Source organism: Periplaneta americana, chromosome 5 (assembly GCF_040183065.1).
Source record: "Periplaneta americana isolate PAMFEO1 chromosome 5, P.americana_PAMFEO1_priV1, whole genome shotgun sequence".
Lineage (NCBI taxonomy): Eukaryota > Metazoa > Arthropoda > Insecta > Blattodea > Blattidae > Periplaneta > Periplaneta americana.
The window spans coordinates 196,200,882-196,222,499 of record NC_091121.1 but is presented as its reverse complement, the minus strand read 5'-3'; the positions used below and the strand labels follow the sequence as shown (position 1 = coordinate 196,222,499).

The 21,618-nt window shown below is 35.4% G+C and overlaps 1 protein-coding gene across 1 annotated transcript in view; it reads right to left on the bottom strand.

Annotated features, from left to right (window-relative positions):
* The window catches only part of LOC138700466 (pikachurin-like), a 1,281,074-nt gene that overhangs the window by 1,250,225 nt on the left and 9,231 nt on the right, over positions 1 to 21,618 (bottom strand). Inside the window, exon 2 of the mRNA XM_069827077.1 lies at positions 19,316 to 19,469. Within this exon, the coding sequence (XP_069683178.1) occupies positions 19,316 to 19,469 (154 nt within the window). The remainder of the gene's footprint in view (positions 1 to 19,315; positions 19,470 to 21,618) is intronic.

Here is a 21,618-nt window from a genome sequence, read left to right as displayed (position 1 = left end):
ATTAGAAATATGGTCGAGCATAAAAAGTCGTATGAAACTCCCCTATAATGGTAAATAAGAAGCTCGTATGAAAATTATGAAACACGCTTGCGCTCGTTTCATAAACATCCATACCCACTTCTTAATTACTATCATTATAGGCTCGTTGCATAATGTACTATTTTACTTCAATTTTTATTGTACCTGAGTTTTTTTTAATGTACTTCACTCCTACCCCCTCTACTAGTAAACTTCCAACCGTCCTCCACACAGAACCAAGGCCGCGTGTGCAGTACTGAGTTAGTGAGTATAGTACGTTCCAGAAATATGTTCGCGTTTTCCAGTGACGAAAGAGCTTTCAATATTGAATCATATTTTCGCATAGGTACTGTCGTCCGTTTCCCTACGTCGCATCCCGGTTTCTCCCGCCTGCTTCTGTTCGCCCCTCTGTAAAGTCTAGTACAGGGCTGGACAGCAAGAGCGAATTCTACTCTCTCACAGGGAGCCATATCATTTCTCTTCATCCCCTTTCTTCCTCGCCGAACACCGCGCAGCGTTGATTGAGTGACGGATGAATATTAAGTGTCCCCGTTTAGAGTCTGGATCCGCTCCCGATGCCCAACCCTGGTCTAGTGGCTGGGCTGTCTTAGCTCTTTTCTGAAAACATTAATTTCTGTTAGGAATTGGACGTCTACGTAATATTATACAACTGTTTAAAATAACTTAAATAAAAGGGTCTCATTAAGTAATTAACTGTCACGTGATTCCCCCCCCCCCTTTCTACGACTCTGCGACAAAACCGCTTGAACGGACAGTAGATAGCATTTCTGAGTAATTTTATCTTTTCGGATCGGGCAGAAGTGAAGATTAAATTTACAGTACGTAAGGTAGGCCTATTCTTTTATAGAGTAGGTACAGAATTATTTCAACATGAGTTACTCGTACGAAGGACGAAACTGGTAATTGGAATTAGGTACAATAGTCGATAATATGCACAAAAGAACTGAAGCCTGTATCGAAATGAACGGCCACCATTTTCAAAAATGTGTTTAAATATCTATATTATGATTATTTTTAAATTTAACTTCATTCTCTATATTGTACGCTAATGTGCTGTAGACAGTATAATATACACTGCATAATGAATACGTCCGAATGGATAGCTCAGTTCGTGAGTAAAAACACTTAAATACAGTACTGGATTTTGATTAAACAAAAACCTAATGAAAATTATCAAACTGAAAATTGCGATATTTCCTAGTTTACATAAATGGATGAACTACTTTTCTTCTCTCCTATACCTAGTAAAGTGATTTGTATTTTACGCCAGTATCATCGAACTCCAGTCTTGAAAGGGGGAGCAAGCGGTGTTTCCGGTTCTAGATCTTTAATCCAAAGATATAGCCAGGTTAATATTAAAAATGTTAGTAAAAATAAAATGATGACCCTGTACAAGTTAAATATAAAAAAACTGTTATTACAGTTTTCCGTCGATGAAGCACGTTACGTAGGAAAAAATAGTCTTTGCACAATGTTTGCAGCGCTCTATTGAGGAAATGGCCCGGCTGATTGCTATACAAGCAGATAGATAAAAATAATCTGAACAGTTAATACCTTTTTCCAAATGAAACCGTTTAGCCGTGAATTTAAATTGAATAATAGCTAAAATCGTTGAAATAAATCTTGCAACGCAGCGCACATCGCGTGTTACCGACTGCGTATAGCAGAGGGGGAGGGGAAGGTAAGGAGTGAGTCCGCGCTTGCTTAGAGTTATTGCGGTAGCCGTGATGTTGCCAAAATTGCTTCATAGAAACATAACGATTTCCTCTAAAACGTTGAATGTTAGAGAAGAACTTATTTACACTTTTAAAATCTCTCCTCACGATCTATTACCAGTTTCATTTTGGTGCAGAGGTTACCATCCACCATGTATAGCTGCATTTCTGTTCACGATTGTTGTACACCTGTCGAGGCTTTCCACAACTTTCCTCTATTCCTTTGTCATTCGCCGAAGTACTGCAATGGTTAAAAAATGTATATATTCACATATTTTCCCAGATATATGTTTTCAGTATTCCTGGTAACCAAATAGCTATCTTCAGGAAGCCGTACATTTGTCTGTCTGCCCGTTCTCCTGATTTTTTTAAGTAAAAAAGTAAATAGCGATTTTTGTAAGTATGGGTTTACAAAGATCGTTAGAAATATTACAATACACGAATGTAAAATATAAATCTGTAAAAAAGTCTAACTATTCAAATCGTACAATTCATAGATGATGTTATATATCTTAACACTAGCATTACCAAGGTTGAGCAAAATATACCCACCCTTTTTATTAAACCTAAACATTTTCGCAATAAATGCAATCTGACAATTCTCACCCTCCCTCTATTTATTTCTAACACGATAAAATATAAGTGTACACATTTTTTTGTTTTAGATTTGAAATATAACAGAATAATTGAAGTATTTGTTGGTGGTCAGCTTTTATCAACTCTTGGTATCTCATGTGACCTAAATTTTTTAATATTTTCAAATTTGAATTCTCTGATTTTTGTCCATTATTGTAACTGTCTTCAATGCAGTTAAAGTCGTTGATTGTTTCAATTCTTCACTTTACCAGTTTCTTGCAGTGTGGAACCTTGAGTTAGTAAATTGGTACTTTCTTTATTGGTGTTTATTCAAATCTAGTTGTATTCAATGATACAGAACATAAACATGAGTTATTTTAGTGGATAATAAGCCTAATAAATGACACTCGGGAGGAAATTAAACGCAGAATAAATATGGCAAATGGCTGTTATTATTCGGTTGAGAAGCTTTTGTCATCTAGTCTGCTGTCAAAAAATCTGAAAGTTAGAATTTATAAAACAGTTATATTACCGGTTCTTCTGTATGGCTGTGAAACTTGGACTCTCACTTTGAGAGAGGAACATAGGTTAAGGGTGTTTGAGAATAAGGTGCTTAGGAAAATATTTGGGGCTAAGCGGGATGAAGTTACAGGAGAATGGAGAACGTTACACAACACAGAACTGCACGCATTGTATTCTTCACCTGACATAATTAGGAACATTAAATCCAGACGTTTGAGATGGGCAGGGCATGTAGCACGTATGGGCGAATCCAGAAATGCATATAGATTGTTAGTTGGGAGACCGGAGGGAAAAAGACCTTTAGGGAGGCCGAGACGTAGATGAGAGGATAATATTAAAATGGATTTGAGGGAGGTGGGATATGATGATAGACACTGGATTAATCTTGCACAGGATAGGGACCGCTGGTGGGCTTATATGAGGGCGGCAATGAACCTTCGGGTTCCTTAAAAGCCATTTGTAAGTAAGTAAGTACGCCTAATGCTTTGTGTGAAAGTGAGATTATAGTGCTATTGGAAACTGATTTACCGGCGGAGTTGAAGAAATAAAGTGACAGTGAGATAGATAATACAGAAGTGAAGTTGAAGGTGAATCGAGTTCTATTTCAAGAAATAAATCTGTTCACGATGGCACCAAAACTATTATCAGATGTGGAAATTGTGGGCTTAATTTATCTAAAAAAAACATTCAGATACTAAAACTGTATATACTAGAGCATTTTGCTCAAAGAATCACTCGAATGAAAAATTGATGTGCATATTTTAAAGTAATATAAACATTTTTGGCGATTAATGATGAACCAGTAACATAATAATACAATTTTTTGTTACACTAGAAGTACCGGTAATGTATTTAAATTTAATTTGATGTGCAATTTTTGCCCACCATTGGTAAACCAAGTCACAAAAAAATATCTTAATAATTCTAGGATTAAATTTTAAATTATAGAGGTTCGTCTTGGTGAGTTACCAAGGATATTAATGTTAATCTTCTGTTTGGATGTATGATTTCAATTGTTTATATCTTTTGAATAACCCCTCAAGAAAATTAATCAGTCATTTCACTGGTAACATGGTAAAGGCTCTAAATTGTAATGAAAAGTCTGAAACATATATAGAATGGACCGTAAGAAATGTCATTAATTTCAGGGGGTTATTCTTTGGGATATATCAAACAAAAAAGTTAAACAAGTTACATTTTTGCTCGTTTTTGCTTTCTTTTCGAGATAAACATTGTTTTATGTGAAACATTTCATAGCATGAATTCCCAATATGCTCAGTCAATTTAAGAGAGCAGTGTATTATGCTAATAAATTTATTGAAAGAATTTTAGGTTTGTCCTTTTAGTGTGCAGAAATGTGATACCAAAAAAGATAATATCGTAAAATTCTTTTGCAGAACGAAAAGTTATGTTTATTTGGATCAAAAGATACAGAATAAAGACAGAAGACGCTTCATGGCCTAAATCATTAAGAAGAAGAAGAAGAAGGAGAAGAAGAAGAAGAAGGAAAGAAGAAGAAGAAGAAGAAGGAGAAGAAGAAGAAGAAGAAGGAGAAGAAGAAGGAGAAGAAGAAGAAGGAGAAGAAGAAGAAGAAGAAGGAGAAGAAGGAGAAGAAGGAGAAGAAGAAGAAGAAGAAGAAGAAGAAGGAGAAGAAGAAGGAGAAGAAGAAGGAGAAGAAGAAGAAGAAGAAGAAGAAGAAGGAGAAGAAGAAGGAGAAGAAGAAGGAGAAGAAGGAGAAGAAGAAGAAGGAGAAGAAGAAGAAGAAGGAGAAGAAGAAGGAGAAGAAGAAGAAGAAGGAGAAGAAGAAGAAGAAGAAGGAGAAGAAGAAGAAGGAGAAGAAGAAGAAGAAGAAGGAGAAGAAGAAGGAGAAGAAGAAGAAGGAGAAGAAGAAGAAGAAGAAGAAGGAGAAGAAGAAGAAGAAGAAGAAGGAGAAGAAGAAGAAGGAGAAGAAGGAGAAGAAGAAGAAGGAGAAGAAGAAGGAGAAGAAGAAGAAGAAGAAGAAGAAGGAGAAGAAGAAGAAGAAGAAGAAGAAGGAGAAGAAGAAGAAGAAGAAGAAGAAGAAGAAGAAGAAGGAGAAGAAGAAGAAGAAGAAGAAGAAGAAGAAGGAGAAGAAGAAGAAGAAGAAGAAGGAGAAGAAGAAGAAGAAGGAGAAGAAGAAGAAGGAGAAGAAGGAGAAGAAGAAGAAGAAGGAGAAGAAGAAGAAGAAGAAGAAGAAGAAGGAGAAGAAGAAGAAGAAGGAGAAGAAGAAGAAGAAGAAGAAGAAGGAGAAGAAGAAGAAGAAGAAGGAGAAGAAGAAGAAGAAGGAGAAGAAGAAGAAGAAGAAGGAGAAGAAGAAGAAGAAGAAGGAGGAGAAGAAGAAGAAGAAGAAGGAGAAGAAGAAGAATAAGAAGAAGGAGAAGAAGAAGAAGAAGAAGAAGAAGAAGGAGAAGAAGAAGAAGAAGAAGAAGGAGAAGAAGAAGAAGAAGAAGGAGAAGAAGAAGAAGAAGAAGAAGAAGGAGAAGAAGAAGAAGGAGAAGAAGAAGAAGAAGAAGGAGAAGAAGAAGAAGAAGAAGAAGAAGGAGAAGAAGAAGAAGAAGAAGGAGAAGAAGAAGAAGAAGAAGAAGAAGGAGAAGAAGAAGAAGAAGATATATAAACTCATAGTTGGTGTAGTGTCGTTAAATAATAAATTTAAGGAAACATCTCGATTGTAACTGTAAAAAGAAGTTCGCGGATTCAAATCAAATCGACAGCAACAGATTTTCAGGAGTGATGAAACTATCCTCTACGATTCTATGAGACTCCTTTCGGACGGAAAGTAAAGTCGTGAATCTCATATTATACTGGGTGTTCAGTTCAAAATGTGTCTTGGCTCGCTTTATGCCGTCATGTGGCTAGCTGATGAGCCTAGAGAATTCAATCTTCCTACACTTCCGCAGCTCAGGTGTATAATCTAAGAGGCAGAGAAGTTGGCTAGCAAGTACGGCGTTCATTCTGAAGAGTACGTGCCGATACGTACGGTAACGCCGGTAGTGGCAGGAATGTGAACTGTTTGGAAATACGTACTGTCGGGATATGGGGAGAGGGTTAAGACGATTACTTACGTATTTGTTGACATTAACTTCGACGGTCAACATGGACACGGAGCATTTGATTTGTGTTGTGGAATGTTACCGTACACAACCGATGATAACAAATACCCTGCGTACGACTTGCCGGCGCAAAACACAGTTCGAAAGAGGTTATGGTAGCACACAGACCGTACAGACCGCCATCTGTTGCTACGACGTTCAAGTTATACCGTACACGTTCTCAAGTTCAGACTGAAGAACGCCTTAAATAATAGGCAACTTCTCTAACATATAAGCTGAAACTCGCTTCAAATCGGTGACCCAACAACAGTGACGTCATGACACACTTTGAAATGAACACCCAGTACTTTTATAGCCTGTATAAGAATCTTCCCTTCGTTGAGACGGCTTGAGAAAAAATTACAGCTTGTTCCCTGCGCCAAAAATATTTTCTTTGCGTATAAATGTTCCTGTAGATCAACATCTCGATTGAAACTGCAAATATCTCCATAACACAATCGATGAAAGAGTAATGGAACGGAGAAAAATTCTCTCCGGCGCCGGGATTTGAACCCGGGTTTTCAGCTTTACGTGCTGATGCTTTATCCACTAAGCCACACCGGCGCTTATTCCGTCGGATCCCGGCCAACTAGTCACTCATAACGAGTGCACCTCAGCACATGTGTGGACTTCGGTCCTGCGTTCATAGACATCTATGACGTAGTGCAGAGGGCGGCCACTAGAGGGAATTCAAGAGTTGGAGCTTAATCTGAGACGATTCTGTCCGACGCCGGGGTGGTATCCGGTGTGGCTTAGTGGATAAAGCATCAGGACGTAGAGCTGAAAACCCGGGTTCAAATCCCGGCGCCGGAGAGAATTTTTCTCCGTTCCATTACTCTTTCATCGTATGATGACGCAGAATATCTGCATGGAAATATCATATGTACTTCGGTACATTAAAATAATATATATCCATAACACAAAGTTAAGCCTTCCTTTCTTTACACAGTTCTATTTTATATAGATTAGAATGGTTAATCATAATCATATTGTTACAATTTCATTTTATATATAGTTTTTATTGCTAATGTTTAACATTTTAATCCATTTTACTTGTGATTTCACATGCACTATTGTATTCTATCACATACTCAGATCTACTTCACATTTAAAACCTATGTCTTAGTATAGTAGTAGTATAGTATTTATTAACATTCCATGGTATTCATACATTGCTTTACAGCTAGAATATGTAACAAGTTAAAAAACTTAATACTATTATAAAGTCTTAATTTATAGTCACAGTCTAGATGAAATATATATATATATATATATATATATATATATATATATATACATATATATATACAGACGAGATTTACAACATAGTCTACTAGTACAACACATAGTTTTAGTATCAATTTCATGAAGTGTTATTGAATGTCATGAATTCACCTACAGAATAGAAGGCGTAAGAAATTAGGTACTTCTTTAATTTGGCCCTAAATAATCTTATGTTTTGAGTTTCATTTTTTATATCGATAGGGAGGGTATTAAAAATTTTTACTCCCATATAACCCAACCTTCACTGTTTGTTTATAATGTAAGTTGTCTTTAGGTTTATTAATGATCTGATAATGGTTTAGTGGAACCGAAAACGTTAATCTATTATGTAAAAAACAGCATATTTGTGTTTATCACACTTGTAATTTGGTAAGCCTGACGGTCTTGACAATAAAAACCTTGATAATTTATGAGCATAATTTTCATTTTCGTAGGACACATATACACAGAAATGTAATACTAGTAAAGGATATTGTATCATAAAGCTACTATATTATATTAAAAAGTACCGAGTAACATTCACAGTGGGTAAAAATATACGTCGCTTTGCAACGAGTAGAATTTTATTCACATCCGTTATTCTGAAACTGTAGCCCCAGACCTTTCCCCAGAATTAGCGTTACTACAAGCTAGAAGGGTTTGCTGATATTCCCATTCAGAATCAAGCGTATGTGAATGCAGGTCACCACGTTAACACATGCGCAATAGCGACCAGCTTGTCTCTATGGAAACCGCCAGGTCTGTGTAACGAAAAACTAAGCCAATTGTGTGTGCGTTCCGTCCCTCCGTGTCATCGCATCGGTAGAAAACGCACCGCTGTACTTATTCCGAACGTTCGTATTTATAGTGCTAGATAATGTGGTCATACAGCCCTCAGTTCCCCTATCTTTTCTATACATATTTGAACCAGAATGGCTAAATTTAGAACAATCTTCATGACGTTGCCGACACATACAAAGAGTGGACGAAATTCAACGTACGGTACATGAGGAATATTTTAAAGGGCAGATGCATCAACCAAAGGACGTACAAACGAATGTGTTTTCTGTTCACTACGCGTACATTACTGCCATGTACTGTACCTTGGTTAGACCTACAGGGACATCATTTTATTTTTACTAACATTTTTAATATTAACCTGGCTATACCTTTGGATTAATGGTTCAGAGCCGGAAACACCGTTTGCTACCTCCTTCCACGACTGGAGTTCGATGATTCTGGCGTAAGATACAAACAGATCAATTTACTAGGTATAGGAGGGAAGAAAAGTAGTTCATCCATTTACGTAAATTAAGAAATATCGTAATTTTGAATTTGATAATTTTCATTAGTTTTTTGTTTAATCAAAATACAGTACAGTATTAACAGTAAGTGTTTTTACTCACGAAGTGAGTTATCCATGCGAACGTATTCATTATGCAGTGTATATTATACTGTCTACAGCACATTAGCGTACATTATAGAGAATGAAGTTAAATTGAAAAATAATCATAATATGGATATTTAAACACATTTTTGAAAATGGTGGCCATTCATTTCGATACAGACTACAGTTCTTTTGTGCATATTATCGCACTATAGACTATTGCATCTAATTCCAATTACCAGTTTCGCCCTTCGTACTAGTAACTCATGTTGAAATAATTCTGTACCTACTCTATAAAAGAGTACCTTACGTACTGTAAATTCAATCTTCACTTCTGCCCGACCCGCACAGATAAAATTACTCAGACATGCTATCTACTGTCCATCCAAGTGGTTACGTCGCAGGATCGTAGAAAGGGGGGAAATCACGTGACAGTTAATTACTTTTATTTAAGTTATTTTAAACAATTGCGGGTGAGGGAAATCGGGATGTGACGTAGGCAAACGGACGACAATACCTGTGCGAAAATAAGATTCAATATTGAAAGCTCTTTCGTCACTGGAAAACGCGAACATATTTCTTGAACGTACTATACTCACTAACTCAATACTCTTTGTGTTTACTACGACCTTAAGACGACTTTGACTGTATATGCTTGGTTCTGTGAGGAGAACAGTTGGAAGTTCACTAGTAGAGGGAGTGGGATGAAGCGTGGATGAAGTACATTAAAAAACTCAGGCATAATAAAAATTGAAGTAAAAGTAAAATGATGTCCCTGTATAAGTAGAACAAGGTAAAATATGAAATGTCATTCTAAAGCCTTCCTACTATTGATATGGTGAAAAGGATTTTTCACGATTCATCATGAGTAGAATGCAAGTAAGGCAAAAAGAATTATTGATATTATTTCATAATATTTTCGTAAAATTTTCATTTTTCATATTGTTTCCGTAAAATATATATATTTAACAAACTCTTTTTTTATTTCATATTTTGCACTAATTTTCTTCTTCGTTAAGGGATGTCCTATATTTAGCCTCCCTCCGCCATTCTTACAGGTCTGACGGTCATTTTTAAAATGCCGCAGTAGGGGTTTAAAACGTGCAACGCCCACTTTTCCTCAATTGTAAGTAATAACCTTATTTTTCGACTCTCATATTCAAATTTTCCTCAAATGAGTTTCAAAACACACAACTTTTTCGACACAATCATCAACACATCTCACCAAAACAGGAAACCAGAAGATAGCGCGGGACCTTCACTAGGTTTCAGACAATGAAGAATATCACTTCGAAATTAGTCAACCAGGTAATTTTCTAATGTTAAGAAAGTAAAGAAGTTATAAAGTTAATCAGCGTTTAAAATTCGCTTTAAAAATTACATTGTTCAGTTAAACAAATTACACCTTTCTCTTCAAATTGATATTCTTCAGTTATTTAGCTTGTCAGTTTCGCAATTTTTTTGTATGCTCAATATTCATAGAAAATTCATTTCCTAGACTGAAGAATTGAACCATTTTAGCTATTATCGAAAGTTTTCTTTGCTTTCTGGCAGAAGAAAGCATAATCTTCGAAGTCAAATGTCCCTGTACGTTTGCTGCATGGATTTCTAATACATTCTGGAACTAGTTTTCTCCTCGCCTTTCTAGTGCTGTAGTCAAAAATGCGAGTCACACTGATTTCATCTGTTGAAGAATTTCCAATTTCTGTCTATAGTTAAAATATTAAGTATAGCAACCATAAGTCTTCCACTCATAATTTTTAATTCAATACCACCCACGATCTGATGTGTTTTGAAGTGAATGTTGTCATAAAAGAAACAATAAGAAAGAAATCGAATGTTTTGTTCATATCCATAATATTTTATGACTTTTATATGGCTTCACTTTTCAATAAAATATATAATTCTCACGTTCTCTTCCTCCCCCGCTAAACTCACTGTTTCGTGACAATCTACGTGTAAGATAACACACGTCCCCAATACTACTATTGGAAATGTTTAGACAATAAAAGAGCTACAGAAAGAAGCAATATCATCTTCCAGAAACTCATTCCATAAAGCAATAGACGCACGAAGCAGCATGGAAATATAATCTAAATTTTATTGTGTTTGTTACTCAGGGACGTAGTGCCTCGCTTATAGAACCCTCCTTAACTTCCCCCTTTTACGTGTTGTTAAATGATGTGTGTCTAAATTATAATGGGAATGTTTATCGGTTATAAAACTGCGCCTTATCAAGCGGTTTGGAATATTCAAGATAAGCGTTGCAAGCGTGGGTAAGTATTTAAGTGCTGTAAAAGTATACACAAAAAATAATGCAACATTTTTATGAATTTTCTCGACATTAGCCTATTAAAAGTGGGATAGGGAGACTTATCTTACTTATAAAATAACTTCGTTATAGGCGCGTACAGGGAGTCGTAAAGACAGATAAGTTCGTGTTATTAACTGTGACTCTTGAGGAGTTAATGGAATAGAAGGTGACTTCTCCCCTTGGAAGTTCTGCTGGAATACGTTGGAAGTAATGAGATATGCAGGAAGTACCTACAAAATAAATCAACCTACGTCTCGATTTATGATAAGGTTTAAAGCTATAAAAGTTTAAATTAATTATTTTATTATTATTATTATTATTATTATTATTATTATTAGGAATAATTTGAAGACCTAGGATTATTATAGACCAGGGATGTCGAACAGCGCTCTCAAGCTGTGACCTGCAGAGCCTTCACTCCTCACTTACCGTGCAACGGTTGAACACAGGTAGCAGGCAGTCCGGCCGAATGAGCCGGCCCGGATGGCTCAAGCGGTAGGGGCACGGCATGTCTCTATCGCTTGGTCCGAAGGGTTGTGGGTTCGAGTCCCGCCTCGGGCATGGGTGTTGTGTGCGTACTAGTTTAAGAAAACGGAAAACAGAAAAACAGAAAAAAAAAAAAAACGAAAAGAAAAAAAAAAATGATCGTAAACAAAAGCGAAACTGCGGCGGCTAGCACTTTGATAACTTTTATACATCTTACCAATTGGTTAGGAACTCAGTTTAGATTTGCACTTGATTGACTCTGATAAACAAAGAATGTAGCCTACATGAGGATGAATTATGATGATGATGATGATGATGATAATAATGATAATAATAATAATAATAATAATAATAATAATAGTAATAATAATAGAGTTTAATAATAGAGTTTCATCTACTGGGTCATTCCATGAATGTTGTTCGTTAGTGACGGAAATAGGTAAATCATAATAATAATGTTGTTAATATCATGTTTAAAATATCAACTTTGTGTGTATGTGTTGTAGCAGAGCAACTTCAAGTTCAGAAACGCAAACCGTTTTGATGTTATAAAATTAATTACTTTTAGCGTGACCTGAAATTTCTTCACAGTTTTTGTTACAGATTCAAAAATATCTCCTCCTCTAATTCGATCCTTTAGTAAAATGACATCTACAAGATACCCATGAACATTGAAATCTGAATCGACACTCCTTATGAATATACTGTAGCTAGCTGCGCCGTATCTTTCCGGTCGGCACTTTCATCAACAGCTATAGTGAGTGATAAGTGAAAGTTTTTATTCTTGCTATCAGTTGTTCCTCCAAGTTATCCCCCATTTCTGATACGCGCTCTGCAACAATATTACGAGACAAACATATAGATTTAAAATCATTAACGTATTCCGGACATATCCCTTTTGCAACAGCTATGAGACAGCCATTCACAAATTCTCCGCCAGTAAATAGCTTTGAAGTTGTTGCAATAATTTCACAAATTTTGTAGCTAGCACGAACCAAGCTTATTCTACTAGCACCCGATGATGATGGAAGGTTTTCTGAATTCAATCTTGATTTTAATTCTTCTACAGCCTTTTTACGAGTGAAACCGGATAAATTTTCTGGTCCATAAGCTTCAGCATGATGTGCAGAATTAAAATGCCTTTTAATATTATGATGGTTAATGTATCCTAGTTCTTTTCTACATATTAAGAAATGTGCCTTTCCGTCCTTTAAGATAAATATTTATCTGTCCACTCACTATTGAATCGTCGTTTCATATCCATACCAGCCGCCAGAGTTGATAAACACACTGCGTACAGAACACTGCTACAGCGAGCTGACTGACTGTCGTTTCAGCTCAGCTACGATAGGAAACAGTATTAATCGTTTCACAGTTTGAGAGCGCTGTTCGACATCCCTGTTATAGACTATCGGTCTTACTAATAAAAACTCTATATACAGACGTTTAACTGTCTTATACTTATACAATGAGTAGCTCGTTTATAAGTCGTGTGTAAATTCCTTACTAATAATCACTACATACGTCGTGTATAACAGTATAACTGTTACACAGCTACGTCATAGTTTCGTCATTACTTCGTCACGAAAGGTAATAGAATGTCAGAGGTTCTCTACTGGATACGGTAGAGCGCTCTAGTGTGGCGTGTTGAAATATCGATAGTACAACTAGCTCTAATCGATTACCACACTACATTTTGGTCAAAGAGTACAAGCTACAGCAATATTATTCTAATAATTCTATAATCTTTGGTTTGTTCTTCTGTGGTTAAAAGGTAAACATCATCATAAAATGACAGTCGATACGAACAGCTGTTAGAGGGGCGGCCATTTTTTCCTATATACAACGCTTAAACAAGGGGTTTCGTGTATATAACTACTGCAAAGCAATTCCCATTGTATAGTTACAGCCTGTTTATACGTCCATAGCTTATTCACGGATTATTAGTAACGTTTTCTGTCTCAACTCTGCATAAGTCTCGTATAAAAACTATACACGGTTTAATAGTAAGACTGTACAGAAAGAAAACTTTTGGAAGAATATATGAGTACAAAATGGGGTTTAACTGTTAACATGGACAAATACAATTACATGACAATAGACAGAGAATAAAACTCAAGACTTGATATTAGGAGCAGAAGAAGATATGGGAATATTTCAACATTGTGAAAATTATAAATATCTTGGAGTAATAATTACCAAAGATGGGAAACAAGATCAAGAAATCAAAAGAAGAATAACAATGGGAAAATCAGCAATATCAAACTTAAAAACCATTCTGGGACAGAAGTATTACTAAAGAAAATAAATCACAAAGTTTTTATATCAATAGTAAGAAACATAGCACCTTATGGAACACAAACTTGGGAGATGAAACATCAAACTATTTCAAATTATTAGCTATGGAAATGGACTTTTGCAGAAGATCGGTTTTAATATCAAAAAGAAACAAAATTAGAAACAACATAAGAAAATCTAAAAGGAAGTAAAAAATTCAATATTGGATTATGTACAACATAAGCAAATGCAATGGTACTGTCATGTAAAAAGGAAGAGTGAAGAACGATTACCAAAAAAGATGTTGGAATGGTTGCCGCCTGAGAGGTTGAAGAGAGGGAGACCTAATACTACATGGATTCATGGAATTAAAACAACAATGAGGGAAAGAGGATTTGAGGAAGGACAGTGGGTTAACATAGAAGATTGGAGAGAATGTTTAAAATTAATTTTCAAAAACCAGAATAATGGGAACTGGAATATGAGTACACATGGTTAATTCAGTTTTAGATATGAGACGTTCAGAAGTCAATATGATCAACTCCTTTTCCAAAGATTTTGGGATATTCAAGGTTAAAGTTAAACACGCATTATTAATTCTGTGGTGTAGTCGAGAAGAATACTGCAGTATGTGGGCTTTTTACTGAACTATGGAGAAAATCACATTGACCACTAAAAATATGGTCAATTTAGTATTTTTAGTATTTTTAGTATTTATTTATTTAACCTGGTAGAGATAAGGCCGTCAGGCCTTCTCTGCCCCTCTACCAGGAGATTCCAACTACAATATCAACAATAAAATTACAATTAGTATTAAATTTACAATTACAATTACAAATAATATTACAATTAGTATTAAATTTACAATTACAATAAAATCAAAGTACGAAAAGATTACCTGAATAATTAAAGCTAGATAATTTATCATAGAGAAACAAAGAATATTTTATATTTACTGAATTACAAATTAAATCTAGAATAACAAAATTGTATAGTGATGAAATTACTGAATATTGAAATATTTTGTGATAGATTAAAGAAACTATTTACAAGTAATCAATTACTGACCAAGTGCCTAGTAGTTTTCGTTTGAATTCAATTTTATTTCGACAGTCCCTGATGCTAGCAGGTAGCAAATTCCAGAGTCTTGGCAGGGCTATTGTGAAAGAAGATGAGTATGAGGAGGTGCGATGGGATGGTATTGTTAGTATTGTTTCATGACGAGAGCGTGTGTTCAGATTATGGTGGGAAGAAAGGTAAGTGAAGCGAGACGACAGGTACGAAGGAATAGAAGAGTTCAAGATTTCGAAGAGAAAGAGAAGTGAATGTAAATTTCTTTTCTTATCTAGTTTAAGCCAACCTATTGCTTCCAGGGATGGGGTAATATGATCATATTTACGAACATTGCTTACAAAACGTACACACAAATTATGAGCACGTTGAAGTTTCATTTTGTTGTCGCTGGAGAGGTCAGTCAGTAAAATGTCCGCATAGTCGAAATAGGGAAATGCAAGTGTCTGCACAAGGGATTTTTTTAAGCAAGAGGGGAGATGAACATTTATCCTTTTTAGCACATGGATAATAGAATATACTTTTCTGCAGGTTTCTGTGATTTGCATGTCCCAGTTGAGATTATTATCCATGTGAATGCCAAGATTTTTTACTGAAGAACTGAAAGGGATATGCACTGTACTTACTTTAACAGGGGAAATGTCGAGGTGTTTTACAGCGTCGGTTTGCCGTTTGTGTCCTAATATAATTGCTTGTGTCTTTCCAGGATTGATTTTAAGACGGAGTTTCTTTGTCCATGTCACAATCGAGTCAATGTCTTCGTTCAATTTATCTATAGCGTCATTTACTCGGTCTAAGCGGGAAGAGATGTAGCATTGAAGGTCGTCAGCATACAAGTGATAGTTACAATGCCTTACAAGAGATGTAATATCATTGACATATATTGTGAACAACAATGGTCCGAGTACCGACCCCTGTGGTATACCTGATGTTATGTCAAGCCAGGAGGAGCTTCGATTCCCGGATACAACACATTGTTGTCTTCCCCGTAAGTAGGATTCGAACCAACTCACAGCAGTCCCTGACAAATACATATTTCTCAATTTATGGGTGAGCAGGTCAAAATTTACAGAGTTGAAAGCTTTGCTAAGGTCAAGAAGTGTTAGTATTGTTACTTTATTAGAGTCGATTGCTTCACGAATGTCTTCGGTCACTTTAAGTAGAGCAGTACATTGCCAACTTATAAACTCTGAAATAACCAAAAGTGGAGTTAATCATGCTGACTTCTGAACGCCTCAATAATAATAATAATAATAATAATAATAATAATAATGATAATAATAATAATAATATTAATAATAATAATAATATTATTATTATTATTATTATATTTTATTGATTACATAAAAGCTTTTGATAGAGTTGATACAAATAAACTTTTAGAGATTTTACGCTATGATAATGTGCCAAACCAAATCATTCTCTCCATTTATAATTTATATCAACAAAATGAAATTGCCATAAGAACTGAACGCGGAACTACTAGCTGGACTTCCATCAACATAGGTGTTAGACAAGGGTGCGGTCTTTCCCCTCTGTTGTTTATTATATATATATATGAACCATATTTTATACATTTGGAGGCAAAGTCATCATGCTGGAATTCAAATTAATCGAAACACAGTTCTCGATACACTAATGTTTGCCGACGATCAGGTTATTATCGCTCAAACAGAGGATGCTTTAGCTACAGAGAGCCATTTATAATTTGCAAATAATCGTCTCAGATTTTAATATGGAAATCTCGAAAGAGAAAACGAAAGTCATGGCATTTTCGGGAGAGAACCCAATTCCCAGTAAGATCATGATAAATAATACTTTAATTGAACGTGTTAATTCATTTAACTATATAGGTTATAACCTCTCTTACATCACTGATGAAGATATGTCGAACAAAATATCTAAATTTATGAAAATCACTGGCGTCATTAACGCCGTCTTCAAATCCTCCCATGTTCAGAAACATACAAGGCTAAAGGTATATGAGACACTAGCTCGACCGGTCCTCACTTACGGTAGCGAGGCATGGACAATCAGAAAAGCTGATGAGCAAAGGCTGGCGACAGCTGAAATGAGGTTCATGAGACGAACAGCGGGATGCTCTTTGCTGGAACACCGTAAAAATGTGGACATATTTCAGCAACTAAAAATGGATCCTATAGTTAATTTTGTTCAACAATATCGACTTCAGTGGAAAAAATATGTCGAAAGGATGGATCGCACTAGATGGCCTAAACAGATTCTTACTTATGTACCAAGAGGAAAGAGGAAATTGGGAAGACCACGAAAACGCTGGCATGAGACGTAACAGATCCTGTAGGGTCTAATACGTGAAAGATATGATTATATTATACTAGTGGCTTGTGCAGCAAATGCTGCTGCAAACTAAGTTCGTTAGACGTTCAAATAAAAATGTTTCAGATTTATTTTCAATGAAGAATACTTGTCTTTTTGATAGTTATTTGCTTCCATAATAATGAAACCTACTCCCTCTGAATGAATTTTTTTAGGCCAAACACATTTTCTTGAACCTATCCAACTTCAGTTTTTGAGTTTCAACGCGAAAACGCAAGTATCAATGTCAGGACGATAGCAGTAGCTATTTCAGGTCATTGTGGATTGTAGGCAAAAGTTAAAAAAGTCAGGTTTGCTAAGCTTTCGAACAATAGCATTTTCGTATAGCTGCTGCATGTAGAACTTGAAATGTAGAGCGTAAAATCATTTTATCCTACTAAGAGATCTTGCTGAAATGATCTGGAGACTACAAAATTTTCTAGGCCTCTTATTTTATCAGTAAGTAATACCTTTTGATCTTTCCTTAGGAACTGTAATTTCTCTCTCGAGCCAATACTGAAGACAATGACACATATCAATATCTACACTACACCGCCATTAAGTATATGAAAAAGACCCAACCCCACTGGGTTAATAAGTATAACAATATTTGATTTTTAATAATATTATTATCTTACTTAAGTCACTCAGTAAATTATAGAAATGAAGATCTAAATGAAGATATTCTCTACATTTACTTACATAACTTCAAAACGTTTCACTTTCATGTCATCAAATAGCATCAATATTATGTACAATTAATGAAAAATAGACGCATTATGATATTAACTATAATAATATTTAATTTCTAATGGTAATAATGTCATCAAACCACCTCAAGTTTCGTAGATTTGAATATCCAATACACAGCTATACTCAGAAAATTATACACTGCAGAATCAGTTTTTAATAACAAATTGAATTGAGCTCTAAAATGTCGGCAATCCTGCAGGTCATGGCCTTCGTGTAATAGCCTGTTGTTTATTGTAGTGAGTGTTTTGTTCTGAAATTCAATCAAGTCGGCCGTGATTCAATAAAATTAGTTCTCAAAACTGACAACAGATGGATTTTGGAAAATAGGAAAATGATGTAGGAAAATTGACATTTCACTTAAAGCTACTACTTTTCCGAAAAACTTTGGATGCCATGCATGAAAATGAGGGGTTACTCATTAAAATCCGTTCAGCCGTTTTCCCGTAATTTCCATTACCAGTTCAAATTATATATATAGATTATATTATATTATATTATTATTTACATCGTGTTTATAATAATAATAATAATAATTATTATTATTATAATTATAATAATAATAATAATAATAATAATAATAATATCAAATCACGTTTTGAACTATCCCTAAGTGGCATGTTGGTGAACATTTCCATCAAAGAAATATGGTCCCACAATCATATCACCTAGTACTGCACACCACACCATAACTTTTGGAGCATCAGGATTGTTACAGGTATCCTACAAGCAAAACTCAGCTCAGTGTCCTCTCGCTGCACATCCCATACCCCTCTCACCCCCCTGCAGTAGGCGGGTTCTTTAATAAGCGGCTACTGGTACAGCTATAATGGCTACGGTTGCGGACATGTGCACTCAAAGAGCAGCTGTAACAATAACCAATTAAGTGAATATAACATTACAAGATGTCAACATCGTCTCTTTCTAAGCCACAATCGCTATCTATCTTCACTGGAACAGTCCTCATGTTTAAATTTTAAATATTTAAATTGAATTAAATTAATATTTAATATAAAACGCTATGCGACTCCCTGACTCTGTAGCAATAACACGTGTTCTATTCAGTACAAGAAGATAATACGTGGGCATGCGCATAGTGTCGGTGGTGTGATAGAAGACGGGGAGCATTCTGGGAAAGGGAGCATACGTCATCTGCGCGAGACAGTCACGCCCACTGGTTTCTGCGCACTGAGTTTTGTTTGTTGGATGCCTATAGCTTCACGCATCCATCTTGGGTATTCTTTGGACCAGTATCGTGCATTTTGTGTATGAGCGTGCCCATCCAGAAAGAATAAGTATTCATCACTAAACAGAACATGCTGAAGGAAGGATCGATCAGTACGGAAATGCTGTATGATCTAATTGCAATATGTTCGCCTCTTGAGTGGATCCTCTTCTTACATTGTGTGTAAATGCTGTAATTTGTAGGGGTGAAAACACGCAGATTTCAATATTCTGCGAACAGATTCTCTACTGATTCCACTTTCTGGAGTCACATAGCGCACTGACTTTTCAGGGCTGGCCGTCATCTTTGCAATCACGTCTATTGAATGCTGTGCGTCAGTAGCAGAACTGGGACGAAACGTGGAGAATTCTAATGATACAAAAGGTGAATATGTACTGCTAATCTAACAACAGAAATGAAACATGTCATTACGTTACTTTGTACAATAATTATTTCAGTTTTACAATTAGTAATGTTTCCCATTTGTCAACTGACTTCAGTGTTACACAGTATATCCATACACGAACTTCAGTTAAAACAGATTGAAGCATATGACCACAGTCTACTATATACAGTCACGAAGCTCAATATGTAGTAAAAATGCAAACATGGGTAGTTGCCCACCACTAGGATCGCTACTATCGCCTCATCGCAGATCTCTCTCCTAGCAGACGACAAAATATGTTATACTTTCGTTGTCGTGTTCTTTTGGAAAAATTAACACCTTCCTTCCATTATTGAAATATTAAATGCATAAAGTTAATTTATTATTTTAATGAAGTATATTAAATTCCACCATAAACTCGAAGATACCTGCAAGAAATAAGTTAATATAATTTTTGTTTGTGTAAAACGAACTGAAATTTACTATAATAGCTTAATTCATTCAAGATTATAGCGATAATTAACTATGAAACCAATAAATATTAATTATTAATTTGCATTTCTCTTTACAACAATAATGGAAATATGAATTAATGGAGTAACTTACGTATACCGGTACTTGTAGTGTAGGCTTACATAGTTAACAAAGTGGGATGAGGTTAAGCAATAATAATCACACCAGAATTGGAAATAAAACGTGATCAATAAATTTTATTGTAACAGACATTTTCTACTTCTCTAGTAAAGCAACAAATAAAAATAACAACAAAATTAACAGCTATAATTAAAAACATAACCTTTGAAAAAAAAAGTAGGCCCAAGCAATAATAATCCCACCAGAATTGAAAATAAAACGTGATCAATAAATTTCATTAAAACGAACTTAATTTTTCTACGTCTTTAGTAAAATAACACATAAAAATAATAACAAAACTAATAGCTACAATTAAAAATATATCCTCTGAAAAAAAATTAGACCTAACCTTTATTTCTCTGGAAATTTAGCAGCCAAAGTGACAGAACTTTAACCGGTATCTAATGTCCTTTGGGTTAGATTGAAACATTTCATTGTGAAATTTAAGGCTATCATGTATTCTAACAGTCACAAAGAACTTCAAAATTAAGAGTTTTGTTTCTGCACAGCATTCTTGTGGAAACCCAGGAACCTTTCTGAATCTTTCGGAAATCGGAAAAAGGATAACTCTGGCCTCTTTCTCTTACTGTTGCTACAATTTATAGCACTACAAACGTCTCCTCCTTGTCCCATATTATTATTCCAATTATTATATTTTAGCCATTAACATTTTCATTACAACCACAACCAATAACGAACATTTCACAAGCATCAATGTCAAATACGCAACGAGCTAGCACTCGATAGAAATACGACACAGTCCAAAGTCGACCATGGACAGTCTATCGTTTTTAGTTGCTAACCGCTTGGAGCGCTTTATCACGAGATTTGCAAAAAAACACCTCAAGCTTCGCGACTGTATATAGTAGACTGTGATATGACGTTATACGGAAACTCCATAGCATACTTAGACGCATATCAGCGACAAATTTAAAAGGTCTGTTTCCCTTTCTATACCTCATCCGAAGAACTAAAAGGGCTTTCAATTTACATGGTTCTAATTTTTAAGCTCATTCTCATATATTTATCCTCTTTCCTTCCATTTTTTTCCTCCCTTTATCCTCTTTCTTATTTCCTGCTACTTCTCCATTGTCTCTTCATTTTACAACTGTTTTCTTATCTTTCTTCTTCCCGCCCAGATATTCGCTATATTGTACTCTTTGCCTAAGGATGATTTTCTTTTCTAGAATAACACCAGGTATCATTCTAACGTAAATCACTGCACATATAAAATAAATATCCCCCACCTTCCAAGCCTGTCATTTTTTACTTTATAAGAAATGACATGGAGTTAAATCCAGTTCGTGCGAACATGAGATTCTTTAGAGTACCTATAATCAGTTTCTCCATTGTTACAGCCCTCCGATACCAAGAATTCCCTTCTAGGTCACGCTACGAGTGTTATCCCACCGTGACCCTTCTCTTAGTTCGAAGCTCAAGGGGAAGCACTCGTGGGGTGAACTTGAAGCAGCTTCGGCTAAGGAACTGGAGGGCGAACTTCTCACTTATCTAATAAACGCTTATAAAGTAAACA